This window comes from Enoplosus armatus, chromosome 7 (genome assembly GCF_043641665.1).
Source record: "Enoplosus armatus isolate fEnoArm2 chromosome 7, fEnoArm2.hap1, whole genome shotgun sequence".
NCBI classification, from domain to species: Eukaryota; Metazoa; Chordata; class Actinopteri; order Centrarchiformes; family Enoplosidae; genus Enoplosus; species Enoplosus armatus.
The window spans coordinates 25,436,445-25,461,695 of NC_092186.1; the positions used below are offsets into that span (position 1 = coordinate 25,436,445).

Below are 25,251 nucleotides of genomic sequence, written 5' to 3' on the forward strand. Positions count from 1 at the left end.
TCATGCTAACAGTATCGTGATTGATGGAATAAATGGCCAGACCTATGAAAATAAAATCCAAGTTGAATTGATGCTAAAAACCGTTGCCTGCCATCCCATCATCATTGCCGTTTTACTGTTTGAAATCCGTCTCAGCACTGTTGAAATGTGAAGTTTGTTTTTCTGAAACGTGGCATTCTCAGACACATGTAGTGAACGTGTCGAGTAATTGGGAGTAAGACAATCTCTTGCTTATGTGTTGTGAGTTGCTGTAATGGAGCGCTGCAGGAATGAGTCCTAAAACCCAGAAATGAGTCAGCATTTTTACACTTTCGGTTCCCCTCGTCTGGAGGTCAGCGGGTTTCTTGAATGGGTTTTTGGTCAGACGTCTGTAATAAGGTCTGTGGTTAACACAAGCTGAAGAGATTTTCACGTTCTATTCTACACCCCCACTCATGAGTTTTGAAGCTTTTTACGCGTCTTAAAAAAGGCGGTTGCTAACAAGCGGCTAAATGAGACTACAGAGGTCGTCGCGGACATTAAACGTCTTCATGCCGAACACGGAAAGTCATCTACTCACTAGTCCGCCTTTACTCTATAGAGCTGAAGCATCTCTGGGAAATTAAACCCCGTTTAATCCACGCCCGGTAAAATTGACTTCTTGGACCTTGGATTTTTGCAGCAGCACACTGGCTGAAACTCTAATACTGTGTGTGTGTGTGTGTGTGTGTGTGTGTGTGTGTGTGTGTGTGTGTGTGTGTGTGTGTGTGTGTGTGTGTGTGTGCGCGTGTGTGCGCGCGCTGTATGAGTCACTGCAGATAGCTGTGTCTGGTATTTTGACAGTCTGCTAAGCAGGGTTGACAAAGACTCCATCCATACCGCAAGACCTCAGCTAGTCTGGCTCCCAGAGAAAAGGCCAAAACAAATACCACAGAAATGTCACCGAGCGTATGGCTGAGACCCCTGATGTCTGGTGCGCTACGCATTCACACAGACACGCACACACAAGCGCGTACAACACCGAACATGCACACGAGACACACATTTGAACAGAGACACACATTACACACTCATTGGCCAAGCAGGAAGCTGTTCTGCCCGAGGTTTCTGGTACTTCCTTCAACCAGTTGACAACTGGCTTCACAGTGTCATTCACTCATTGAACTTTCAAAATTCCATCCACACATCGCGGCCAGGCTACTTTGCTCTGCGAGAATGCTCGGAGAAGTTCTTTGCTATGAAGACTGAAGGAAACCGTTTGCCACCTTTTTGCTTTTACGAGATTCTTACTTTTGGCAATATAGTGTATCTGGAAAAACAAACACTTGAACAAACATGTGATAAGAAATACCAGACACCTCCTTTGGGAAAGATCTATTTGACATTTGACTTTTTTTGTTCATGGTTTTTGTTGCCCATCTGCTAACATGGAGGAGGGGGAAAGCCTTCATGTGCCATGATAATAATAATAATAATAATAATAATAATTATCTTGACGAAGCACAGTCTTCATAGTAAGACGGTTGCTTTGTGCTCTGATGAAGACTTTCAGGTGACTGAGGCTAATGATCTTACTGTATATTCTGTGCATTTTTCAACCCCCACCCCGCCCCCTCTTGTCTGAGCATCGTTCCCATTTAGACTCTGAACGGGACGATTTCCAGCTCCTTGGTGTCAGCCATATCGCCGCATCGTCACCTGCGACGCAGTCTCTCTCCAGCCGTGCTCTTTTGTCGTCGTAAATCACATCCAGCGCGGAGCTTGACTCGCGCGATGTTCTCCCTCCTGCAGGTTATTGTGTCCCATCCCTCCCCTTTTGCTCCCGAATGCGTTTGTTCCTTCTTTTTTTTTTTACCTGCCCCGCAGGATATTGTATATCTCTTCACTGTTGGTTGCACACAGTCTCTCCCCACCGGGAGAACTCTATTTTCGTCTCTCAAACTTCGTTCCCCCTGCGTCCTCTTGTCTCAAACTGCACCCTCGTTCGCACAGGATATGTTTTGTTGTAGCAGCATCACCTCCTCTCCGTCTCCTCCTCACACTGGAATGTATCTCTGTTGTCACTTGAGGTATTTTTTTTTTTTTTTTTTTGTAAACTTTGAATGAAAGTTTACCCGGCTTTCAGTGTGTCACATAACTTCCTGTCTCATAAAAATAATAGAGAAATCCATGAGGAAGTCTGTACACCCCCCCCCCCCCCCCCCCGCCATCACAACTTTCTTTACCCCCCCTTTTTTTTTTTAGTTGAGCTTGCCTTCTGATTAAAACAAACTTCATATAGTGTTTATTTTTGTCACATTGAAACCCCAGAGAAACAGGCTGAGTGCCTATTTTGCGTCTTAAGATGCATTTAGAAATGCTGCCAGGCTCGGATTCTGTTTTGCGTCATATTCAGAATCTTTTTTTTTTTTCTTTATTTCTGACCTATTTTATTCTATCTTTCAGGATATTCTACGTGTCTCATGACTCCCAGGATCTGAAGATTTTCAGCTACATCGCCAGAGATGGACAGAGTAATGTCTTCCGCTGCAATGTCTTCAAGTCCAAGAAGAAGGTAAGACAGACGACAGGCCTGAGTCGTCAAGTTAGAAATCTGGCCTGACCCTGTGATCACTGGGTCCAGCTGGGTTCAGATAGTTCTAAAATACAATCCACAGTCCGGGCCTACCTCAGTCCTGACTGGGGGGGGGGGGTCTGGGGGTCTGGTTGTCTGGTTCTCAGGTTCTTAGTCTGCTGACTGAGAGACCGGCGCTGGAGAATACCCGCTCAGATGCTCCCGATGTCTGGGGAACGTTAGTGGGGCCAGCCTCTGGAGGAACTTCTGAATACTTTTCCACTAGTGAAGAGGATCCAGTGAGGGGGGGGTTGTCTCTCATATAGGTGTCCCCCTCTGCCTCTGTGTCATTAGCTTGATGGTATCAATCGGTCAAAATTCGTATTGTCGGTTAAACGGTTAACTATTAACATCCCTCGTTGGGACTGACCCTGGCCCTTGGGACAGTCAGGTGTTTTGTTCACTGTGTTGCTTGCCATCGGCAGTGTCCACCAGGACAGGTGCGACCCCAACAAACTCCAGTTTTCGATAACAGACATGGACAGCCTTTCCGTTTGAATGGGCTTATTACCCCTCCCTCATTATCAGGAGTGAGGTGTGCTTGAGCAGGGCACTCAGTGCCAACCTGCTGGAGTGCAGTTGCTCAGTATCCAACAGATCGGACTGTAATTGTACTGGGCAGCTTCCATGTGTGAAAACACACCACTACCCTGGTTAAAAGCTCAACACATGCGATGGTTTGCGTGTAGGGTTGCGATTAATCTGCACAATTATTGTCACGATTAATTGATTCATCTTTTAGTCTACAAAATGTCAAAAAATTATGAAAAATGCTCATCAAATTTCTTCTTTTGTCCAAAACAACAGTCCACGACCCAAAGACTCTTCATTTACCGTCATAAACGACAAAGAAAAGCAGCAAATCCTCAACATTTAAGAAGCCGGAAGCTGCAAACGTTTGAAAAGTGACTGAAAGGATTTATCGATTATCAAAACAGTTGGCAACAACTTTTCTTTCGATCGAATAATCGATTCATCGAATGGTCTTTTGCAGCTCTACTCGTGTGTGTTTTTTATTCAAGCGCATGTTTTTCAATTAAAAAAACAAACTTCGAACACATTAAGAAATAAACTGCACATCCGAGAAGTACATCGGAGATTTCCGCACTGCTCCTGTGTTCAAGAGAGTTATTTGAATTTGAATACATCACACTCACGCTTTGTTGACAATGAAAGGTTAGACTGCATATTATTTGAAAATAATAACTAGAATCTTTAGAAAAACTTTTCTAAATTAGATTTGGCAAATGTACTGATGCACAGAAGATAAAGAAAGAAAGAAAGTGCTGGAGGTGCTTTTGTGTTTGTTTTGATTTCATGTTGTACCAGCGAAGGCATCAGACTTTGTGCCTGTGTAATGGCAGGATGGAAGAAATCAGCCACTAAGTGTTTATTTTCCAATGTTTTCACAGTCTGCTAGTCATGTATTGTTTAAAGCAATTCCTCCTCCTCTCTTAAATCATCACACCGCCGTCTGAGTCCCATCCTGACAACCTCCAATAATGAGACGCGCCGCCGTCGAGCAGCAATAACTCCTCCTGGCACTATAGGCTTGGCAGTGTTGACGTTTGAGGAACAAGTCAGGAAACCCGAACGTGTCGCTGCTGAGCTGAGCTGAGCTGAGCTGAGCGGAGAGAGTCCAGCCACGTGACAAAACTGTGCTCCCAGTTTTTCCACTTTAGCTGCCAGTTCGCAGGACTTGATGGTCACGTCCAGGGGTTAGCCGACTGAAGCACACACTGCCTCATTATCTCTTACAGAGAGGCAGACGTCCACACACACACACACACACACACACACACACACACTCTGGAAGACAAAATGGAAAGTGGCGCATACAAAAATTCTCTGGGGGCAACTGTGGCCCTAAGGCCATTAAGCTGGAAGCCAGTCTCTGTGTGTGTGTGTGTGTGTGTGTGGACATGCAGTGTTCCTGTTACAGCATAGTGGTGGTGGAGAAACTCATTATGTTTTACAGGTACAACTCGTTTCGTACTGTCCGGCTCTGGATGATATTTCCGAACATTTACAAGTTTGTCATAGCCGTAAAAAAAAAAAACACCCCACAGTTTATGATGACAAACCCAGCTTGAAAGCACCTGCAAAAAGTAATAATAGAAAGTTTATAATGCAGTGTGTGTGTGTGTAAGAGATTCTTTCTTTGGGGAGACATTTTTTCCCGTGTGGTTGCCTGGAGATTGTTAGGAGTTGGAGCACCCTGCACTATGAAAGCACTTGTTACTGGTACAGCCAAATAAAGCTAAACAAAGTAAACAACTGTGATGGATCTTTTTGAGGACTTTGGAGGCATCACAACAAGCTGTGAATGCAACACCTACCACCTTAAAAAGTCAATATGGCAAACCTGTTGGCAAGCAGTTGCCTATTTTGCTCCCAGCAGACACGGAGCAACATGAGCATGTATTTGGAGTTGCGTTTGTGTGTCCACCTGTTGAATGTAATTCCAATAGAGTGCTGCAGGGATGACGTATTTTTGTTGGCCACCCCAGAAGTTAGCATTGCCCTGGTTCCCTCGACAAAAAGCCAATGGGAGCTCTCCATGGGATTTTGGATCATTTTGTTCAGCAAGATCTTCACCAATGAACCCCACTTTTATGATTTTTGATGCTGTAATGAGCTGAAAACCAAAACAATGAGCTGAAAGACGCCCAACGCTGGGAACTGCAGTGTTTCTGCAATTATTCACTCTGTGTTTAATCACATGACACGTAGTCATCTCATCCATTGTTAATGTACAAAATATTGATTATTGCAACTTTAAAACTTTAAATAATGTCAGGCTCACTTCCATTTGTGCTTGTACCGATAGAAAGAAGTGGAGAAAACACTGCGTTATCCTTTTTTTTTCTAAACGCTTCCAAAACCTTGTGTAAGTGTTCCTCAGACCACAGAGGACGACAGAAGGAAGGAAGAAAAGAGACACACATGAAAGGGCTTCGCAAAGAAAGATGTAGAAGATTGAAAAAGACAAAAAGAGAATGAAACACTCGGCGTAATGAAAGAAAGAATGGGATAGACATATCAAACATGCCATAAAAAAAAAAGAAAAAAAAGTCATCCAAAAGCACTGTGTGGCTTTGTGTGAGTGTGTTTGGTCGTGTGGAAGGCTGCGAGTGTGAGATGAAGTAGAAGATTAAGCAGACTTTATTTCCCTCTTAACTACCAGCAGTGAAAGAATGGCTTGGCTTTAAATCACAGTGGCATAGAAAAGGCTTTAGTGGCCTTTCGGTTGTAACACTGAGACAGGCTGTGTGTCTCTCTCTCTCCCATTCTGACTCATGCTCTCTCGCTCTTCCTCTGATCAACAGTTTAAAGGAGGCTAATGAATGGCCTGGCCTCTTATTATGTAGAATTGAAGTGAGAGTGATAGAGCGAGACCAGTGAGGGTTCATCAGAATACTGAATGCTGCTTCGGCTGAGGGGTCAGTGTGTGTGTGTGATTGTGTTTATATATATATATATATATAAACACAATCACACACACACACACTATATATATATATATATATATATATATATACATAAAACCCTCTAAATGATTGTATTTAAGTGTGTTTTGTCTGATTGGAAGAGGCGGAGTGTAGGGTCAGGGCGGTGACCAATCAAAGTGATTTTCTTCCGGGCTGATATTTGAGAACTTATCAGCTAATATTCAGGGTTTTTTAAGCCACGCAAGCAGCATGACTTTTCCTCTTGCACCTTGCTCTTGCTAGCATTTAGCTCAAAGCACCAGCAAGTAAAGCCTCAAAGAGCAATACGTGGTATGTCGGTTGATCCAACTCTTTGATTGAGAGCAATCTTTCTCGAAAACAGTAGACAAAACCATGTCATGTCATGTCAATACATATATAGGCATACACTTCAGTGCAACACATACATACATATACATTGTTATTGTATATATTTTTTACCTCATTGTTCACTTAAATACTGTAAATGTGTATATTTTTTATTTTCTATTTGTTATTTTTATATTTTGTACACACTTTTAGTTCTAAATTATGCTACTTTCTACTCTTGAATGGGAGCACCGGTACTGTACAATTTCCCCCCGGGGATCAATAAAGTATTTCTGATTTTGTCATGTTCCTAAACTTATGGTCAGTCTTCCTCGACAGAACATTTTCGAGCAGCTTTCACTCAGATTTGATATAGGTCATGGACCCCATAGGATTCATTCTGGTTATTTTAGTGACCCCATAACCTTTCTTTTAACCATCGGGTCAGAGTTTCCATTTGCACACAAGAAATTAGGGCCGCACAATTAATCGAATATTAATCTCGATCACGTTTTTGGCTTCCCACAATTAAATGAAAGATGATCGACTGAGATATTGACGTTTAGAATGCGCGCCCCGCTCATAGAAAACTCTGCTGCATATCAAATCAAGCGCTTCCTAAACTAACAGCCAGCCACCAGGGAGCGATCGAGATGTTTCGGCTTCAGAGCTATCTCCACACTTTGTTTTAGCGCTGTGTGCACGCCCTGCAGCGGCAGCCTTTTCAAAAATGTCCTGGAGGTTGCGGCTGCAGTCCAGAGTGGAAGAGTGAAATACAGACGGGCAAAACAAAAGTCAAATGTCTGCAGCAGAAGGCGAAGAGCTAGTCCCTCGAATCGGACCATCAGTGAATCTCGATATCAATCAAAATAATCGCCATCGTCATTTTGGCCATGATCGTTGCAGCCCTACAAGAAATGTCAAAGCCGTGCATAGTAAAGCCGGTCCAGCTCTGGGCCATATCATGTCTTGGTGTCATTACACCCTCTGTCCAATCTTTATCTCATATCTTCACCAATGAGGCAGTAACACATTAACAAGCCAAGCGTGAAGCTAATAAAGCCGATGCATGAAAACCTGGTTATGGTCTTTTAAACCTGATAGTGGACTACGGCACAGCACATCCCACCACCGCTGCTAAATGGAAACCTTTTTTTTTTTTTATGTTGTTATTGTCGTAATTATATTGCTAGGCCACATGATTCCTTTTTTTCCCCCCAGTAAGGGAAGCAATTGCACTTAATACCCACTGGATTAAAAATATAAAAACAACAAATAATAACCTCAGTCAGATCGTGATGTTTGTTTATTTATTTATTGATCTATCTAATGGTTATGATGGATAAAAACTCATATGCTGTCCACAGCTGGTTGATGGGATGGAGGGAGAGAGAGAGAGAGAGAGAGAGAGAGAGCTGTGGTTATTGTGTCAAGTGTTAATTGAGCGCTCTCTCTCTCTGCGGATAGACCATAACCTCCGACCATATGCTGTCATTCAGCGGCAGCTGATGGCTTCAACTTGTTCGGCCTCGGACGTGGAGGACAAGTTGAATCTCCTGCCTCGCAAAGGTGATTGCAAAGGCCAAATAATAATGAAATGCATTATGAAGGACATTTCGATACATACAGCGTGAGTAAAGCCGTCGCGTAATGTAATGTGAAATGAGGTTTTAAATGCAAGAAGCTGTTTGAGTATAGTTAGTCTGAATAAAGTTTCACAATTTGACTGAGGATCAATGGTCTCATCATTGACATTGAGGAGTGCTAATATAAAATGACATATGGCTATTTTCAGACATATCATTGATAAGGACTCGCATCATTCTCGACACAGCTTGGTTAAGGTAATTGGATTTAACGGCCTTTCAGCACTTTTTATTGAATATCCATATCTCAGTGAAATGATCCTTCTGTCTTCAGCCTCTCCGTCTCTCACTCTCTCAATCTAATTTTTTATTTTATTTTTTTACCTCTCTGTCAAGGCTGCAGCGCTTTTACAGCAGAGCCAGAAATAAAGCACAGTTGAGCAAATCATTGCATACATACGTGTGTGTGTGTGTGTGTGTGTGTGTGTGTGTGTGTGTGTGTGTGTGTGTGTGTGTGTGTGTGTGTGTGTGTTTGCTTCAGATTGCTTCTGTCCAGATACTACATATCAGTGGTGTGATATATTGATCATGAGATGTCAGCACTGAGATGTAAACACAGGCAGAAGTCAATAATTCTATCCCTGTTTTATAGGTCAGTGTGTACTTTCATAGGTCAGTGCGTACTTTTGTGAAAAACAACCCTGTAGTTTCTTGTTCACTACCAGCTCTGTCCTAACACACAACTACAGTGTTTCTGTCTCTTGCTGTGTCTCATAGTTACGACCCATACTGTAAGCTGTGGTTTCTTTTACTCTTAGCGTCTACACTTGGTTGTTTTGAAGGCAAATGCCTGGTTTACAAGAAGCACCATTAGCTTGGTTTCTGTAGGTCTCATCTAAGGAAGAGGGGCAGGTTCAGTTTGGCATTTAGGGCCACAGCAGGACACGCCTTTTTGTAGGCTGCGTCCTAATCCGGCCTCTGAACTGGGACACAGCGTAACCTGCTATCTGCTCAGTCATCTGCGAAGCTACAGAACACCTGACCCCTACCCATGACAACAACAGACGATGACCACAATCATTTTCTTTACCTGCTTTTCCCGTGCAGGCTTTGGACCTCCCAGGGCTAAGGCTGGATAAGTTCACAGGCTGGATAAGCCGGAGGACATCAGACAGCTTGTTTCGCGTGTTCTCCATTCACGAGAATCTATTTTGCCTGTTGTTGTGGCGTTTTCTTCTTCTTGGTTCACATTTTGAGTAAGTGCGTACCACCTCCGAATGTGGTCGGAGCGATTGGATCTCAGTGTCTCCTCAATGCGTCTTGGGTGCGTTCACATCTGGTTTTAGAGCTGTCTGCTTGTGATCAGATCACTCAGGATGCATGTTGATACCAGGTCTGAACAAGGCCATAGACACACAGTACCACATTCATACTCACATTGGCATCTATGGGTAATTTAGTGTTCCCGGTTCCACCTAACCTGCATGTCTCATGACTGGGGTAGGAAACGGAAGCATCCAAAGGAATCTTGGGCAGCCGTGGGAAGAACATGCAAACTCCACACAAGGAAGGCTCAGCCAGGTGATGGGTCAACCGTTCACCTGGACCCTCTTGCATTAAGTTGAGAGTGCTAACAACCGAGCCAGCCGCGGTACCACCCTGTCAGGCAAACCAGACAGCCGTATTGCTGGTGATGGAACAAAAGGAATGTCATTTTGACTTTGCAGCTACACTGAATGAATGTCTCAAATTTGAAATTACGCTGACATTTTCTGAAGGCGCCACTTGATTTATTTTAAATAGATGTATTTAATTATTTTTGCCAAAAATGAGTTCATCTGAATGGGTCAATGCACCTCAGCCGACGCTTGGTCACTACCCTCCTCCCGACCAGGGTCGGATGAGCATCAGACGCTGTCCGACAGTTGGGGGAAGAAATTGATTAAATTATATTGACGTTGAAATGGCATTTAAACAAATCATATGTGACAGCTAATAACGTGTTCCGTACATCGTCATCCTGTGCTGTAAAGTAAACAAGTCTAAGAATCTGACCAGCCACTAAATGCCAACATTCGATGCTTGACAGTTTTCGATGCTCTGGTCAGTACTACAAACATTAAGGTTCGATACCCAGGTCTAGCAAACGTGTGTGTGTTTGTATGATGTACCCTTGCTAGATATAGATATATAGACGGATAGATATAGAGTATAAACACAGCGAGGCTGTTAAGGCGGACTGGTGAGTAGATGACTTTCCGTGTTCGGCATGAAGAAGAAGAAGTTTTAGGACTCACTCCTGCAGCACTCTATAAGAGGGAGCAGAATAAGTCTGAGGATGTGTAAGTTGTGGAGGGACGTGGCTAATATGTAAACACAGGATGAAGAGAGAATGAATGAGCTCATCAACAGAGGAGAGAAAGGTTGGAAAGGCTTTAATCAGAAGTAACTCCCCTGCCGTCCTCTCATTGTTTACCCTGCTTTTTCCTAGATTGCATTATATTCCCCTTTGTCTCTTATCTTTGCTTGTGCCAAGACTTCCAAGAGGACAGCGAAAGCCCCACTGAACCTCTGTGGGTAATCTGGGATAAATAATGCATTGCATTTTTGGACTAGGCCCTATCCTGTAGCCACTAAGAGAGGATACTCTGCTGCTCACTGGCAGCTTGATATATAGAGAAGAGAGAAATAGGACTACAGAGAATCAGAGAGGGTACGTTTATTCAGTTGAACTGACAGAGAGGAAAAGTGATGGGGGGAGTGATAGAGACAGAGAAAGAGAGCTAGACAGAGATGGTGACAGATGTCCAACTTAAGAACTATTTCATGTCTTAACAGCAGGATATACAGGCTTTGCATGTGAGTGACAGATCTCTGAGCAGTCTTATCAGCTGCCAAAACAGGAGATCCAGAGGAGAATTGGCTCAGGCTATAAAATGTCTAGATACAGGACAACCATGCTGATACAAACTAAGTTAACTGAAAAAGATTAGTGTGTTGGAAGGGACTGTCCATTCAAGAAAGGTATAAATAACACTGAACGCTCTGACAAGGCAAATTTGTAAGGGATTAATGAGTACAGTTGTCAATAACACCTACACCAAATGACCAAGTCTCAGTATCTTAGAGAACGACTGTTCCAAAAACAACCCTCTATGAGCGTTCTGTGATCTGTGATGGTTAACATGTGGTTAGGTTTAGCCAACTAAAACCACTTATTATTATTGTTGAAGGACGATCATGGTAATGGTTAAGGTTAGGACACCAGCTTGGTCAAAAGACAGGACATGGGAGACGAACCACAGTCTCCCGTCAGCTGGAGAGTCCCTGAGGACTCTCCAGCTGATCCAGAATGCTGCGGTACGTGGACTGACAGGAACCAGGAAAAGAGATCACATTTCTCCTGTATTAGCTTCTCTGCACTGGCTCCCTGTAAAATCTAGAATAGAGTTTAAAATCCTTCTCCTGACTTACAAAGCTCTTACTGGTCAAGCACCATCATATCTTAAAGAGCTCATAGTACCCTATTACCCCACTAGAGCACTCCGCTCCCAGAATGCAGGGTTGCTTGTGATTCCTAGAGTCTCCAAAAGCAGAACAGGAGCCAGAGCCTTCAGCTATCAAGCTCCCCTCCTGTGGAATCAGCTCCCAGTTTGGGTCCGGGAGGCAGACACACTCTCTACTTTTAAGAGGAGGCTTAAAACTTTGCTTTTTGATAACGCTTACAGTTAGGGCTGGCTCAGGCCTGCCTGGACCAGCCCCTAGTTATGCTGCTATAGGCCTACACTGCTGGGGGACTTCCCATGATGCACTGAGCTTTCCTCCTCTCCCTCTTCATCTTTACACATTCATCACCCTCCAATGCATGTTACTAACTTTATATCTTCCCCCGGAGTTTCTTTGTGCTTTGTCATCTCGCGGGTTCCCGTGGATCGTGGTCCTGGTACGCCTGGCTGCTGCTGCCATGGGCCTGCCTGACTCTCATCACTACAGTTATTATGTTTAGTCGTAGTTCTGTTACTATTAAAGCTGCTATTTCTATTATTAATCTCAGCTATTATTACAGATGTAACTACTATTATCAGTCATATTTCCATTATTATTATAATTATAGCTGCTATTTCTACTGCTAGTGCTGCCATACATCTCTGCCTGTCTGCTTGTCTGCCTGTCTGTCTGTCTGTCTGTCTCTACGTCCATCTCTCTCTCTGTCTCTGTCTCTGTCTGTCTGTCTGTCTGTCTGTCTCTCCAACCCACCCGGTAAAGCAGATGACCCCCCACCTAGAGTCTGGTTCTGCTCGAGGTTTCTGCCTCTTAAAAGGAAGTTGTTCCTTGCCACTGTCGCCAAAGTGCTTGCTCATGGTGGGACCTGTTGGGTCTCTGTAATAACATTATAAAGAGTCGGTCTAGACCTGCTCTATTTTGTAAAGTGTCATGAAATGACTTTTGTTGTGATTTGGCGCCATATAAATAAAATTGAATTTAACTGAATTGAATGTTCAGATCAGACACAACCTTGTGATAAAAAACACAGGGGATCTGTTGGTGGGGGTGTGTTGCTTCAGGTACACATGAAACAATGAAATATGATCCATAAAGTCCAGTTTGAGAAACAAATCCATGAATTTGAAGGCTTATGAAAGACCCAAACACTGCAAAGCAGTTTATGATATTACAATGTTGGATTTTACACCAGCAGTTATTTTTTTCGTTGTGATGATGGCGAGGCCAACAGTACAAATACGGCGTTGAGATTACAAAGTAGTACCAAGTAGCACCTTGCCAACACAGAAGTCCCATTCAACTGAGACTGCATTCTTTCACACAATCGTCTGTCTGAAGGCAGCCTAAGCGCTTTTTGTGATCGTAAAACAAAGTCATGCTACTTCCACTTTTTCCTTCTTAAGGAGGACAGTAATTACTCTCATGGCCACAAGCCGTTGGAAAGTGTCAGGACAGTGTAAACACTGGTCTTTTTAAGTATTTAAAAAGAGGGCCAATGCTCTTGTATCGCTCGTGAAGACGGTTTCGTGGTTGTAGCTTTATTGCTTTGAACTTTGCCTGAAAGTTGTCCTGATACGGTTCAAACAGGACCAAACTAAAGTCCTAGTTTTTGGTCCAAAAGAGCAAAGAGAGATACTGTGCTCATGATTAACCACACTATCTCAGCAGATTTTCATCTTGTTTCTTTTTTCTGTTTGTTGAATTGACTCTGATCTAGTTGTCCTGTCGCATAAAGAACGTAAGCAAAGCGGCCGTCTGTAATTTAAAGACCATTGCAAAGGTCAAAGCTTTTCGTTTCCCCGGTGAAACGGTCTGTGCATGCTTTTATTACAATTAGGCTTAACTACTGTAACACAGTGCTCTCCAGCCGCCCCAAAAGGTCTATAAAACTATTTCAGCTTACAGAACGCTGCTGGCAGAGTTTGACTGGAACAGAGCTCACATCACTGCGGTTCTTAAGTCCCTGCACTGGCTTTGAGGTATTTTCAGGATAGATTTTTAAGATCCCGGTAATATAAATATGTCTCACCCTAGCATTTGACTGTGTAGTTGATGGGCTCCAAAGATATGTCCCTGACCCCTGTAGTGCCCTCAGATCCACAGACTCTTTGCTGCTTACTGAACTAAAAATTACTATGGTGAATCTCCCTGCTGCAGTTTTGGACCCAAAGTGCCTGATAAAATCACACCTTTTTTTTTTACTATTACCCCGCTGACCCTGCATACCTCTGTAAAATATTAAAATCTAACCTATTTTTTTTTTTAAAATGTTCCTTCTAGTGTGTTCATTCACAGTGTAAAGTTTTTTCAACAATTCAAAAAGGTCTGATTTTAAATCAATCAAACGTATTTGTCCCATGTAGTCATACAAGGGGGGCGTCGTCTTCGTGTGCCAGAAGCAGAAAAATGGCCACAAAAAATGGCCACCAAGCGTGGATGAGGTGGAGGCAGTTTAGAGGCTGAGAAGTCTGAAGTTGATCAAGTTCCTAACAGTCGAGAATACTCTGTACTCTCTTTGTGGGGCGTGAATATCAAATCAAAGTCAGTGATTGATGGATGGAGGAGGAGGAGAAGAAGAGAAAGAAGAGAGCAGCGCAGCATGAGAACACTGAACACAGGGTTTGAGGAGGAAGATGGCAAGGGGGAGATGAGAGTAAAAGGCATAAGAGGTGATAGAGAGGGTAGAAGGGTTGCTACAGAAATGAGATACCTTCATAAGTATGAACAGTTTACTCGTGGGCATCTCTTACCAATTGCCTCCCTCCACTGGAAGGAGAGAACTGCAAATTCAGGTTAAACCACAACAAGAATTCACTTGTGGCTCTCCATGAAGGTCTTAAAGGTCCCATATAATGCTCATTTCACAGAGTCACAGTTGCAATAAGTCCTTACTTATCTTTTCCTGGCCCTTCCTGCAGCCCCTCAGTCCCCCCCCCCCTCCCCCCCTCTGTCTGAAACAAGCCGTTTTAGACAAACTGAACAACCTCCAAAAACCTGCGGAGCAGTCCTGAGCAGAGCGCTCCAATAACTCAGACAGACTGAGCGGGTGGATGAGCGTCCCTGTACTTGGTTGGGTGGTGCTGTGATTGGATCAGATGACCTGCTGGGGGGCGTGACTGTATAGTTGTGACATCACAACCTTACGGAAGTCCTGACAGCTTGTTTAAAGGCACAGTGTCTGAATGTGTTTTGATCCTTTCACAGTATTTCTACAGCACCTAGAGCTGCTTTAGAATCAGACAAGACATGGACATCTCAGTTTCTACAATATGGGACCTTTAAGCACACAGGAAAATACTGTATTTGATGTATGTTCCTTATTGACTGTTAGTTTAATGTCTTTGTCTTGACGTGAAGCCCGTTTTGCTGTTTTTTTTTAACAGCAGTCTGCTCCGAGGCAATTTTCTCTTCAAGTGACAATCATTTATCTTATCTTTTTCTCAATGCTGGTGGAGCGATCCATCTTATCTGTTTCAGGATATTAATACTTGTGGCTAGACAGTTAGTAGATCGAGAAGACAGATGTCAGAGGGACACACGTTTACAGCTAAAGACGGTGTGTCTTTGTCATTTATGACGTTATAATATGTGTCTGTATGAACTGCTCATTTACGTTTTTTGGAGACTACTCATGTTCACGTTTCCTGGTTGGTTGATAAGATGTTCGCTACATTCCAACTGCGAAGAGGCCGAAACAGCTTCAGAAATGCCACACTGACCGCACTGTAATTAGTTAACTTCCAATGTGTGTAAGGTTACAGATTGCAGGTTTGATGGCCTCAGTCAGTTTTGATGGAGGCCACTCTGTGCTGCAGTAGCTACACAGGTCAGCTTAGAAGCTCAAAAAATGGTGCCGGTCAACTGGGCTGCTACTAATTATTAGATATGATTTAATGTGATAATCATTCCCGATTAATATTGTCATAATACAGTATATTCTGATACTAATGATATGCTTCCTCTTAGATTGTCGTTAAGAAAATGTTTTATGGTACCATATACCACATCCCCTCCCTCTATTCAGGATAATCTCGTGAAACAAGTGTTTTTGGAAGTTTGATGATAAAAGCCTGGGCTTCCATGAATTTGTACCCCATACCGCCATGAAAAGTGTTGTGCAGCATGCTGTCAATGACTTTCAGTGAGGGACTAAACACAGTGGAGGACGCAACGGCAGCTTCGTCACTGTTTGGTGGTAGCTGCTGCTGCTGATTATGTCAGGGTCAGTGTACTTTTTTTCAGATCAGGACATACATTCCTATTCTGCTGATACTGGCAGCTAGCAAGCTGAAGTGGCACGTTTTAATAAAAATGATTAAAATAAATTACACTGTGAGAACACTAAGACTGCAGCCAGACCTCACCACTGAACAGAAAGTGAATGTGAGTTTTTCTGACCCCCCCCCCCACCCAAACCAAAAAACCTCAGACGTTGATGTGCTTAATACATTACATTTCTATTTTGATACTAAGCCACATAATGGTCTGATACTGATCTGGACCGAACGCTCTGCGGGACAAGGCTTGAGACTGGTCCAGGGTTGATAACCAGGACAAGAAAGGGGCCTTTGGCAGAGTTCTTGACTCTGCTCTGGCTTTTAGGCCACGCTGCATCTGTTCTGCTTATTGAGCTGAGGATGAGTGGTGTGCGGAGGCTAGGCCTCAGTGCTCTGAAATGAAATCTCTTCTGCCTTCTGCACCTCTCTACTGTGGCTTGTCACAGTAGAGAGGGCTAATAGCAGACAGAAAGTCACCTGAGTTGTTTTCACTTGACCTGCCTTTTCAGAGCGGGGATGGGGGTGGAAAGACAAAAAATCCAGACATGAATAAAAGTTTTGATTACATTCGGACACAGACAACCTCCTTTCTGGGGCAAGTCTGCATCCAGTCTGCATCTGACACAAGTGGAAAATGGTCCAGCACATCTGGAAAAAAAAATCCCCTGGCACATGGGACGTGATCATTATTTTTTACTTCTCTGGTTTGTTTGGAATACGCAGAAGAAGAAGAACTGGGTTGCAGGAAAACCAAAGAAAAGAGCATCATCACCTATAGGAACTCTCAGGAGAACATCCAAGGAAAACATGCAATACTGACTCAAATGTTTGAGCTGCACAGCAATCTTTTGAACCAAATGGTCCAAGCAGAAGTTGTGTTCTGAGACTAACAGCTGCCTTTCTTTCTCTCTCTGCCCCCCCCCCCCCCACAGAGTCAGGCCATGCGTATTGTGCGGACGGTCGGCCAGGCGTTCGAGGTTTGCCATAAACTCAGTCTGCAGCACACGCAGCAGAACGCAGACGGACAGGAGGACTGCCACGGCGCGAAGAACGGCAACGACTCCTCCGTCACAGGTACACAAAACACACACCGAACAGCAACATTCCTCCTGGCCTGCGTTGTGTGTAAATGTTTTTATTGTGCTCTGTCCTCAAGGACTCGTTGAAAATCATGACATTTGTTTTTTTTGGGTTTTTGTTTTTTTACGCTTTATCCTTTATCAGAATATGTCGAGCTTGTTTACTTCTACATTGTAACGGTGAGGAGGCAGCATTAGACAGAAGAGCTGCAGAGGGCAGGGTGAGTGCTTTATGTGGGAGTGCTGCATTTTAATTAAAGTTGTTGAAAGGGAAAAAGAATCCGTTGCAACCTTGTAGAAGCTTCTTGGAGGCTCATGAAGTGAAGTCATTTTTGTTGTTATACCTTTATCCAAAGTTGTACTAGTATTTGTGGACTATCGCTGAACACTGATACCTACACTATATTGCCAAAAGTATTCACTCACCCATCCAAATAACTGAAATCAGGTGTTCCAATCCCTTAACGACCAGCAGTATTCTCAGAATGCATCTGTTTTTATCTATTAAATGTGGCGGTCTCTCTCTGTGAGTTCAGAATCATGTGACTGTCCCTGTGGTCTCTGGTGGAGGGGGTCGTAGAGGTGCTTGAAAGGACGTACCGACTGTGGCCAGTCTAGTTCCACAGGCGTCCGTGTTGAAATGTCATGGACAGTTACAAAAATGAAGAGGTGCACGACCAAGCGCCGCAACAACAACATGTGGAGCCTTCGGCATGGCGCGATGACTTCATTTTGGGAGCACTGACCCTCGTGCCAGAGACACTACGGCAACCATAAGTCCAGCTTTACATAAGGACTTTTTCAACTGTGAATCATGCAAAGCTGCTCTAGTGGAGTCCCAGACCGAAAATATAGAGCTGAAATGAGCACGATATGGGACCTTTAAGATCTCAGGAATTGTTTTGTTGTGCCCTAGCTATAAAAAATAAAACCAGAGTTTTAATAAGCTGTTGTGTACCTTTAAAGAAAGGAGGGTTGTGGGTTTTGGGACAGAAGTTCTACAAAGAAGAAGCCAGGATCCATTCGCCCCTGTTGGACAAGGTTTCAGCCCCAGTAGTAGTAGTGCAGAGCCTCATCCCTTTAGAAATACAAGATAAGCAAGCCAGGAAGAAAGGGTTATTTTAGGTCATGGAATAAAACTAAAAAATAATATTGAATAGTATCAGCAAGGTCATGGTGGCAATTGAATAGAAAATCAAAAATAATGCAAAATCTGAAATCTGAAAATCCCCAGTGTGCACAAACACCTACACACTTCTCATATAGATATCTTATGTCCTCAGATGGCACAAACAGATAGTACTATACACACACTCCCCACACACACACACACACACACACACACACATATACATTCCTGCCTGCATTGTGTCCAAGTTGGCGAGCAGGAGAGGGCGATGCTAGAGTGAATGTCACGGATGAGTCAACCCAAAGAAAGAAGGCACCGCACAACAACACTGGTGGGCTGAGCTACTTTTATCCGTCGCCTCGTGCCTGGGCACGACGGGCTTCACTGCAGCCCGGGGACACGTGGCTCTGAGTGGGGTCTGAGAGGACAGACACAGAGGATGCAGCAGTTGGAAGAGTCCACGAGCAGAGCTCTTTCTCACCATCGTTCCAGTCATTACAGCAGCCAGTGCTGGCCTACGTTATCTCCACATCCCCCTTTCCAGCCCTCCAGAGACGAGCTCTCTTTCACATGCTGATGAGCCCGGAGATCACCCACACACTATAACTGTACGTCCGCACGTAATGAAAGGACCCCACACGCATACAAACTCAGGCCTACACACACACACACACACACACGCTGTCATGGTGTGTTAAGCAACACAAGAGCCGTCACGCACACCCCAATGAGCTTATCTGGAGAACTAATTATCATGGCAATGAAAGGAGAGGGGATGGAGGAGCGGGAGATAGCGGATTAGAGAAACGGGAAGCGGGGAGAAAGCATGGATAGCGGAGGGGAGGAGGAAGACGAGATGACATTAGAGGAAAAGGGATCATGTAGGACAAGAGGGGCAGAGAAAAGACAAAATGTAGGAGTGAGGGGATGAGGAGGAGAGGGGATGAGGAGCTGGGCTGAGCAGCAGGGAGTCAGAAGGGGAAAGAGCAGGAAGTGCAGAGCAAGTGATGTTTTGTTCTCGGGGAAAAAAAAATGTTTGTGCGGCATTTCAAGAGCGACCGTGGAAAATGCTGCGACATGAAATGAAACAATATAATCTTATTAACAAACAAGCAGCTGTGTAAAACACGGCTTGCATCACCGGAACCAATAAAGCCCACTCAGTGGAAAATAATGCCAAACTGTGGAACGGTAATATTATCGTTACGGCTCACATTCGCGGTGCCGCAGGCATTCAGCAGTTCAGTGATCACCGGTTTAAAGCCTACAGGACACATGATGGGGCAGTGTATGCCATCTAAAAGGGTTAAAACTCGACTTTAAGTAATTTTATAAATGCCTTAAAGTAGCTTACATAAGGCAGATCATTTCACTTAAGTGTTATATTGTTGTAGCTTATTTGGTTGCAACGAGCCTAGGGGTGTGCACCCCTCCCAAGATACATGGGCTACGATACCATTCAGGGACGATACATTTTAATACAGAGCGATTCGGTGCGATGTTTTAATGTGGGCGTTCATTTCTATAAAAGAGCAGGAGGAAGGGCAGGACAGGAATGCACAGCGCTGAAAGGTGGAGGAAGAGGTGAGGGTAGTGCTGCCAGCGGGTTATCAAGCATGACTGTCGGAGATGAGGTTTAAGTGGAGAGGGAGGACAGCACTAATAGCTGGGTGTGCACAAGAGGAAGAAGAAGGGGAGTGTAAATGGAAGAAGAGGCGGATGAGGATGAAGGTGGAGGTGAGGGGTTGAAGGAGAGGAAGGAAAAAGAAGAGGACACTGCAGAGATGGGGATGAAGGTGAAAGACTTGAAGCGGTTTGACATTTGACATATTGTGAAAAGCTACTGTGAGATATTGTGGAGTTTCTGTTTGGAGTAAAAAATAAATAAATAAATAAATAAGAAAGAAAAAAAAATCTGATTTCCAGTAGTGACCTTGCAGCAAAAACAAGAATATCACCAGGGGTGGAGGGAGAGGAAGAGTACTGTGGCGATCAGGAAATGGAGAGAAATGATGAGGGCTCACCTCGTGAACAGAGCTCCTCCGGCTCTTCTTCAACAGCCAGGCCCCTGGAGTCTTAAGCCAGCCGGCACTTATAGAAAGCAGATTAAGCCATATAATAAAAAGTTATTCGTTTTTGCAATCGTTTATAGATGTCGTTCGTATTGTTCAGCGCAGCCTGTTGTGTTTCGTGTCTTTATTACCATCTTACACACTTCTCATAGAGTAGCACCTACCAAACCCAGATTAGTCAACACAGTCAAGTCAGTTTAATTTATACAGCCCAATATCACAAATCACATCTTACAACCTGTACAGCATGCAACACCCTCGATTAGAATAGAGAAAACTCTCCCAGGATGGACAGACGGGCAATAGGTGAACGGAAAGTCATTGTATGTACAATTATGATGACAAAATATAGATAATAAAGCATGAGCAGAGAGGAAACACATAAGAGGAGAAACAAACAAACAAACAAACAAACACACAGAGGGCGAGAGAGCCATGATAACATGCAAACTAAGGAGAGAAGCGAGAGAAGACTGGATCTCCTGAGGGACGAAGATCCAGATCAACCACTGGATGAGTGCCGACAGCCAGAGGAGAGAGAGAGAGAGAGAGAGAGAGGTCCCAGGACGGCCGATGATCCAGCACAGAGAAGCCTGCGTACAAGAGAGGAGAAAGGAGGGGGTGGGGGGCGTATTTTAGGGCACAGAAACAAAAACAGCAGAGGGTTAGAGAAATGCAGTCGATATAAAAAAATTTAAAAAAAAACCGTTTGCAGGCTGTGAGTTGAATTCTCGTCGGCAGGATAAACACGGACTATCAGTGCTAATGTCAATAGATTCATCGAGGCTGAAGTAAAGCATCATCACAGGCACATGCTTGCGGCCACTGCAACATGGTTGTACACGCAACCCCGCTGCCCGAGTGCGGATAGACAGACGTGGCATCTCCAGCGTTATTTGTGGGAGTACCTCAGCTGAAGTAGTTCTGTGTGCGTGTGTGTGTGTGTGTGTGTGTGTGTGTGGACAAGCCCAAAGACTTTTAGAGAATCCATCAGCTTTTTGGAAGCTTTTCCTCGTGAGTTTATGGCAGCGAGGTGACCATACAAGGTTCCCTCATCAGTCGTCACTCCTCTTGGGACCGCTACTTGGAGGGCAGTCTTGACCCGTCGTCCCGTTCAGCTTCGTCATTCTCACGCTCCAGCTCGGCTTTTAAATGATCTGACTAATAGACGGCGCCAAAACAAATTCCTCACCGTCAGTAGCCTCGGGTGCACCTTCACTTCCAGAGCCACCGTCATCAAAACCACGTGACAGTGAGCTGCTATAAGAAAACTTTTTCATCACTGTGTCCGTATGTATTCACAGTAGAAGTAAGAGAACAGCGCCATCATGAGGCCAAACTTGAAAACACAGCGACTGTCACTTGCATCCACCATCCAGGAATCATGCTAACTAGCTTGAGCTTTGTGTATATATATATATATATATATATATATATATATAATAATTTGTGCACTTTGGAGGTGTTTGGACGGAGCCAGGCGAGCTGTTTCCCCTCTGCTTCCCGTCTGTATGCTAAGCTAGGCTAACCACGTCCTGAACCCTGAGAGCCATGAGAGTGGTACTGATCTTCTCCTCTAATTCTCGGCGGACATGCTACGCAATGAAGTCTGAGCAATGAAGTCTTTGGGAAGTTTGCAGCCAAGCCTCACTTTACATATTTTCAGAATCAGAATCAGAAATTGCTCCGTATTTAAATTTAGGATTTTGCTGTTTCGATAATGAAGCAAATATAGTGAGCAATGATACCCACCAAGATCCTTTCTGCTTTTGAATGGTTTTCATGTATTCTTTCATGAAGCTTGCTCTGTGAGGCTGTTTTGACAGGAAGCCTTGAGTAGATATTTAGGAATCTATTCAGAAATAGCTTTGCCACTTAAGTGAGTGCGGCGCCTGTAGCTCCAAGTACAATCCAGTCATTTTAGTCTATGTAGTGGGCAGTTGTCAATAACGATGCTTAAACAAGAAAATGCATCACATGCAAGTAAAACATTAACTAGAACCCTTGCATGTACATATCCACTGTTGTACTTTACTTTGAATTGGGCGAGGTTATGACACACAGCCAAGTGTTCCAGCGACTGGGACCAACAGGGTCGTAGTGGTGTTGTGGTGAATCGCCTGGTGAGGCAAATCAAACGCACAAAACTCAGACTGCTGAAGGCAAAGACAGTCTTACAATCTTTTCAACTTCCATTTAGTCCAATCAACCTGTAAGGTTACTGTATTCGTAGCTATTCAGTCCGTATTATTCAAGTGTTTCAATGTGTTGGCAACTGTCCCAAATTGTGGCAGCTTTTGACAATGTGTTTCCTGAACTGGATGGTTTCCGTTGCCAAAGATATTTTACAACAATATCATTTAGTCAAAATAATCCGTGCCCAAATAATCAGAATGTCTCAATTCTCAATTCAGTCAAAGAAGTCAAATCTCAGTATCCAAGGTAGCAAGTTTCATGAATGAAGTGTGGAGAGCAGAAGAAGAGTGAGAGTGCTCCCCATGAACTGTTTTGTTGCGGTCTGCATTGATTTTTCATACACAGGCGATATTGTTCATCTCCATTGTTGATATCTGCTTCAGTGTAAAACACGGCCTGCGTCCAGTTTGGTCCAGTTTGTCCCATTAAAAAATGTATTAACAGCCACGAGAACGCTGTTTAAACACTCGGAACACAAAGTGGATCATTCCCACGAAAGAAGAGGGTGCTGGCAGCGTTGTATTATATTTACATTTGCATTGTGTTACAGCTCTTTGTGTGGTGATGTGGGGGCTTATTTCACTGTTTCTACAGATGATGTTTCTTACGTGAGTGCGTTCATGTGTGTCCAACCATGCGTGCGTGTGTACATGCTCATGCCTACATGTGTGTATGCAGGCGTGCGTGCTTATCCACCTGTATGTGTGTGTACTTTCCTCGGCTCAGCTCGAGAGCTGACGGGCGCGGAGAAGGCGGCATCCGTCACCGAGGAGACGGATATCGACGCGGAGGAGGCCAGCCAGGTGCCGGCAGCAGAGGAGTTAAACCTCAATAGGGGAGTGACTGATTTGGACGCCACAGCCAAGACACCTGACGTGGACCACTCAGAGAGCAAGGTGAGTCATCCCGCGTGTGTGTGTATATATATATATATATATATATGTGTGTGTGTGTACCTCGGACTTGCAGAGGCTTAAGTCAAATCTCATAGTGGTCTCCATGTTTGGCGCCAACATGGCAGTGCAGTGGACAGATGTCACTTCAATAAGGCTAAAACTGAGCAGAAATCACAAGACAGCAGGACTTATTTCAGATTTTAGAAATGGCGTAATGGGACATTGGAGTTTTGGTAATAAGTTCTTTCCAAGTTTGGCAGGAAATTTGGTTAAATTTGTGTCCCAGCTGTCCTAGTTCGTGGATCACAATCCTTTCTGCCCGTTTGGTAGTGAGACTAGAAGCTGCGGTTACTGTACCTTTTAAGAAGGCAACGATTTTAGTAACTGCACTCGTCAAACTAAGAAGATGATAGTGCCACCATGTGTGAATATTCCGTTTTTTAACACTGATCGGGATCTTGGGTCCTTCATCAGCGCCTATGGACTTCCGGTGCGGTAGTGGCTCAGTCTGTAGGGGCTTGGCTTGGGAATCTGAGTCTGCGCAGTGGTGATCAGGGGGTTGGAGCTGCGGTATTGAAGTCCCGCCCATGCACCCGCCCTATCCAATCTCTGTCAATCATGACGTTTCACCCATTTTTATAGCATCGTATTACTAATTAAAACCAAACAACGAACACTTGAACAAACATGAGCGTGATAAGGAGTACCTAAAATAACAAAATGTATTTGACACGTACTTTGATTTGTTTAGTTTGGCCCATGTGCCATCCGCTAACATGGAGGAGGCGGGGTTTATGGCCTATACAGCAGCCAGCCAGCAGGGGGCGATGGAGATGGAGATGTTTTGGCTTCACTTTTGGGGAGCTGTCATGTCGTCCATCTTTATATACAGTCCATGTTGTGGACTGCTAGCTAGCTACTCAGGCCCTGGACCCCGGAGTGTAACTTCAGATTTTCTAGTTGTCTTTGAGGCTCCCCAAAAGATTTCCCTTTGGTTTAAATATATACGTGCCTGTATTAACCGCCAGTAAAATCAAGTTAACACCATGCCTGTGTTTATGCACGAGTAGAGAAATAGCTCCCACTACTTGGTCTCTGTTCAGAAGCTGTCAGCAGCATGTTGGCAGCTGAGCTCCAAGACTTCCTCGCTGGCCGTCCAGTTTATGTGTTTTGTCTTTGAGCGGCCTCACAGTGTCGTAGATTTGATGCAGCGCGGTCAGACCGCCTTGCTCTCTGGCCTGCGGAAACCCACCACCAGCGGTCCATGTGTAACCATAGACATGCGAGCGCGGCTGTCCGTCAGTGGCTGTTGTTGACTGGGGTTTGCAGTCGCATGCAGGGGAGTTATGGTGTTTCTGATCGAGGCAGCAGTGGAAAGACGACACTGCACGATGAGGGCAGAGAGTGGGTGCTGGCTGATGTTTATTACGCTGCTCTTTGGCTTGAGACCTTGGGCTCTGCATCCAGTTGGCAACAGTGGTGTATCATAATCATTTTATTCAGTTTTGTATTTATTTGTTATCACTTCCCACCGCCTGGCTTTGCTGAGTGAGGGAGAACAGTAGAGGACAAGGATAGAGGCAGGGCCTGGGCTGGCTTCCATGCGTTGCTTTGTGCCCTACAAAATATTGCCATCCTCATTATGTTAAGGTGTAATATTGTTTTTTATGTTTGTTTATTATGTTTCTTCCATTTCCAATCAGTGTTAATTCATATATTGTTACCATCCTCTTTAAGTCATCACTGCAGATCATTATCTGCCAGACACAACCAACAAAATCGTCTTTTACAGACTTGCATTATGCACGCTCTCTGCTGGTCAGATGGTCACATGCACCAAAGAAAAGTTTTTGTTTTATCAGTTCGTCACGTTTTCTTTTTCACCTTTGCCGCTAAAGTTGTCAAAAAGTCCCCTTTGCCGGAAAAGCCCTGGTCTGTAGTTAACGCCGGGTAATTAGGTAGTTCCTCGGGCGGCCTGAATTCATGGTAAATAATTAAACAGACAAGCCGTTAGGCAACACTCCAGGCCAGAGTTTATTAAAGTTTCGCCGCGCGGAGACTCACCGGAGCAGGACTCGGAGACCCATTTTGGGTCCGAACTCAGTTACAAAACCAAGCT

At 44.2% G+C, this 25,251-nt stretch overlaps 1 protein-coding gene across 1 annotated transcript in view; it reads left to right on the forward strand.

Moving 5' to 3' along the window:
* Nucleotides 1-25,251, forward strand: part of nos1apa (nitric oxide synthase 1 (neuronal) adaptor protein a) — a 151,933-nt gene that overhangs the window by 78,167 nt on the left and 48,515 nt on the right. The window contains exons 5-7 of the mRNA XM_070909230.1: nucleotides 2,425-2,533; nucleotides 16,693-16,834; nucleotides 22,915-23,132. Of these exons, the coding sequence (XP_070765331.1) occupies nucleotides 2,425-2,533; nucleotides 16,693-16,834; nucleotides 22,915-23,132 (469 nt within the window). The remainder of the gene's footprint in view (nucleotides 1-2,424; nucleotides 2,534-16,692; nucleotides 16,835-22,914; nucleotides 23,133-25,251) is intronic.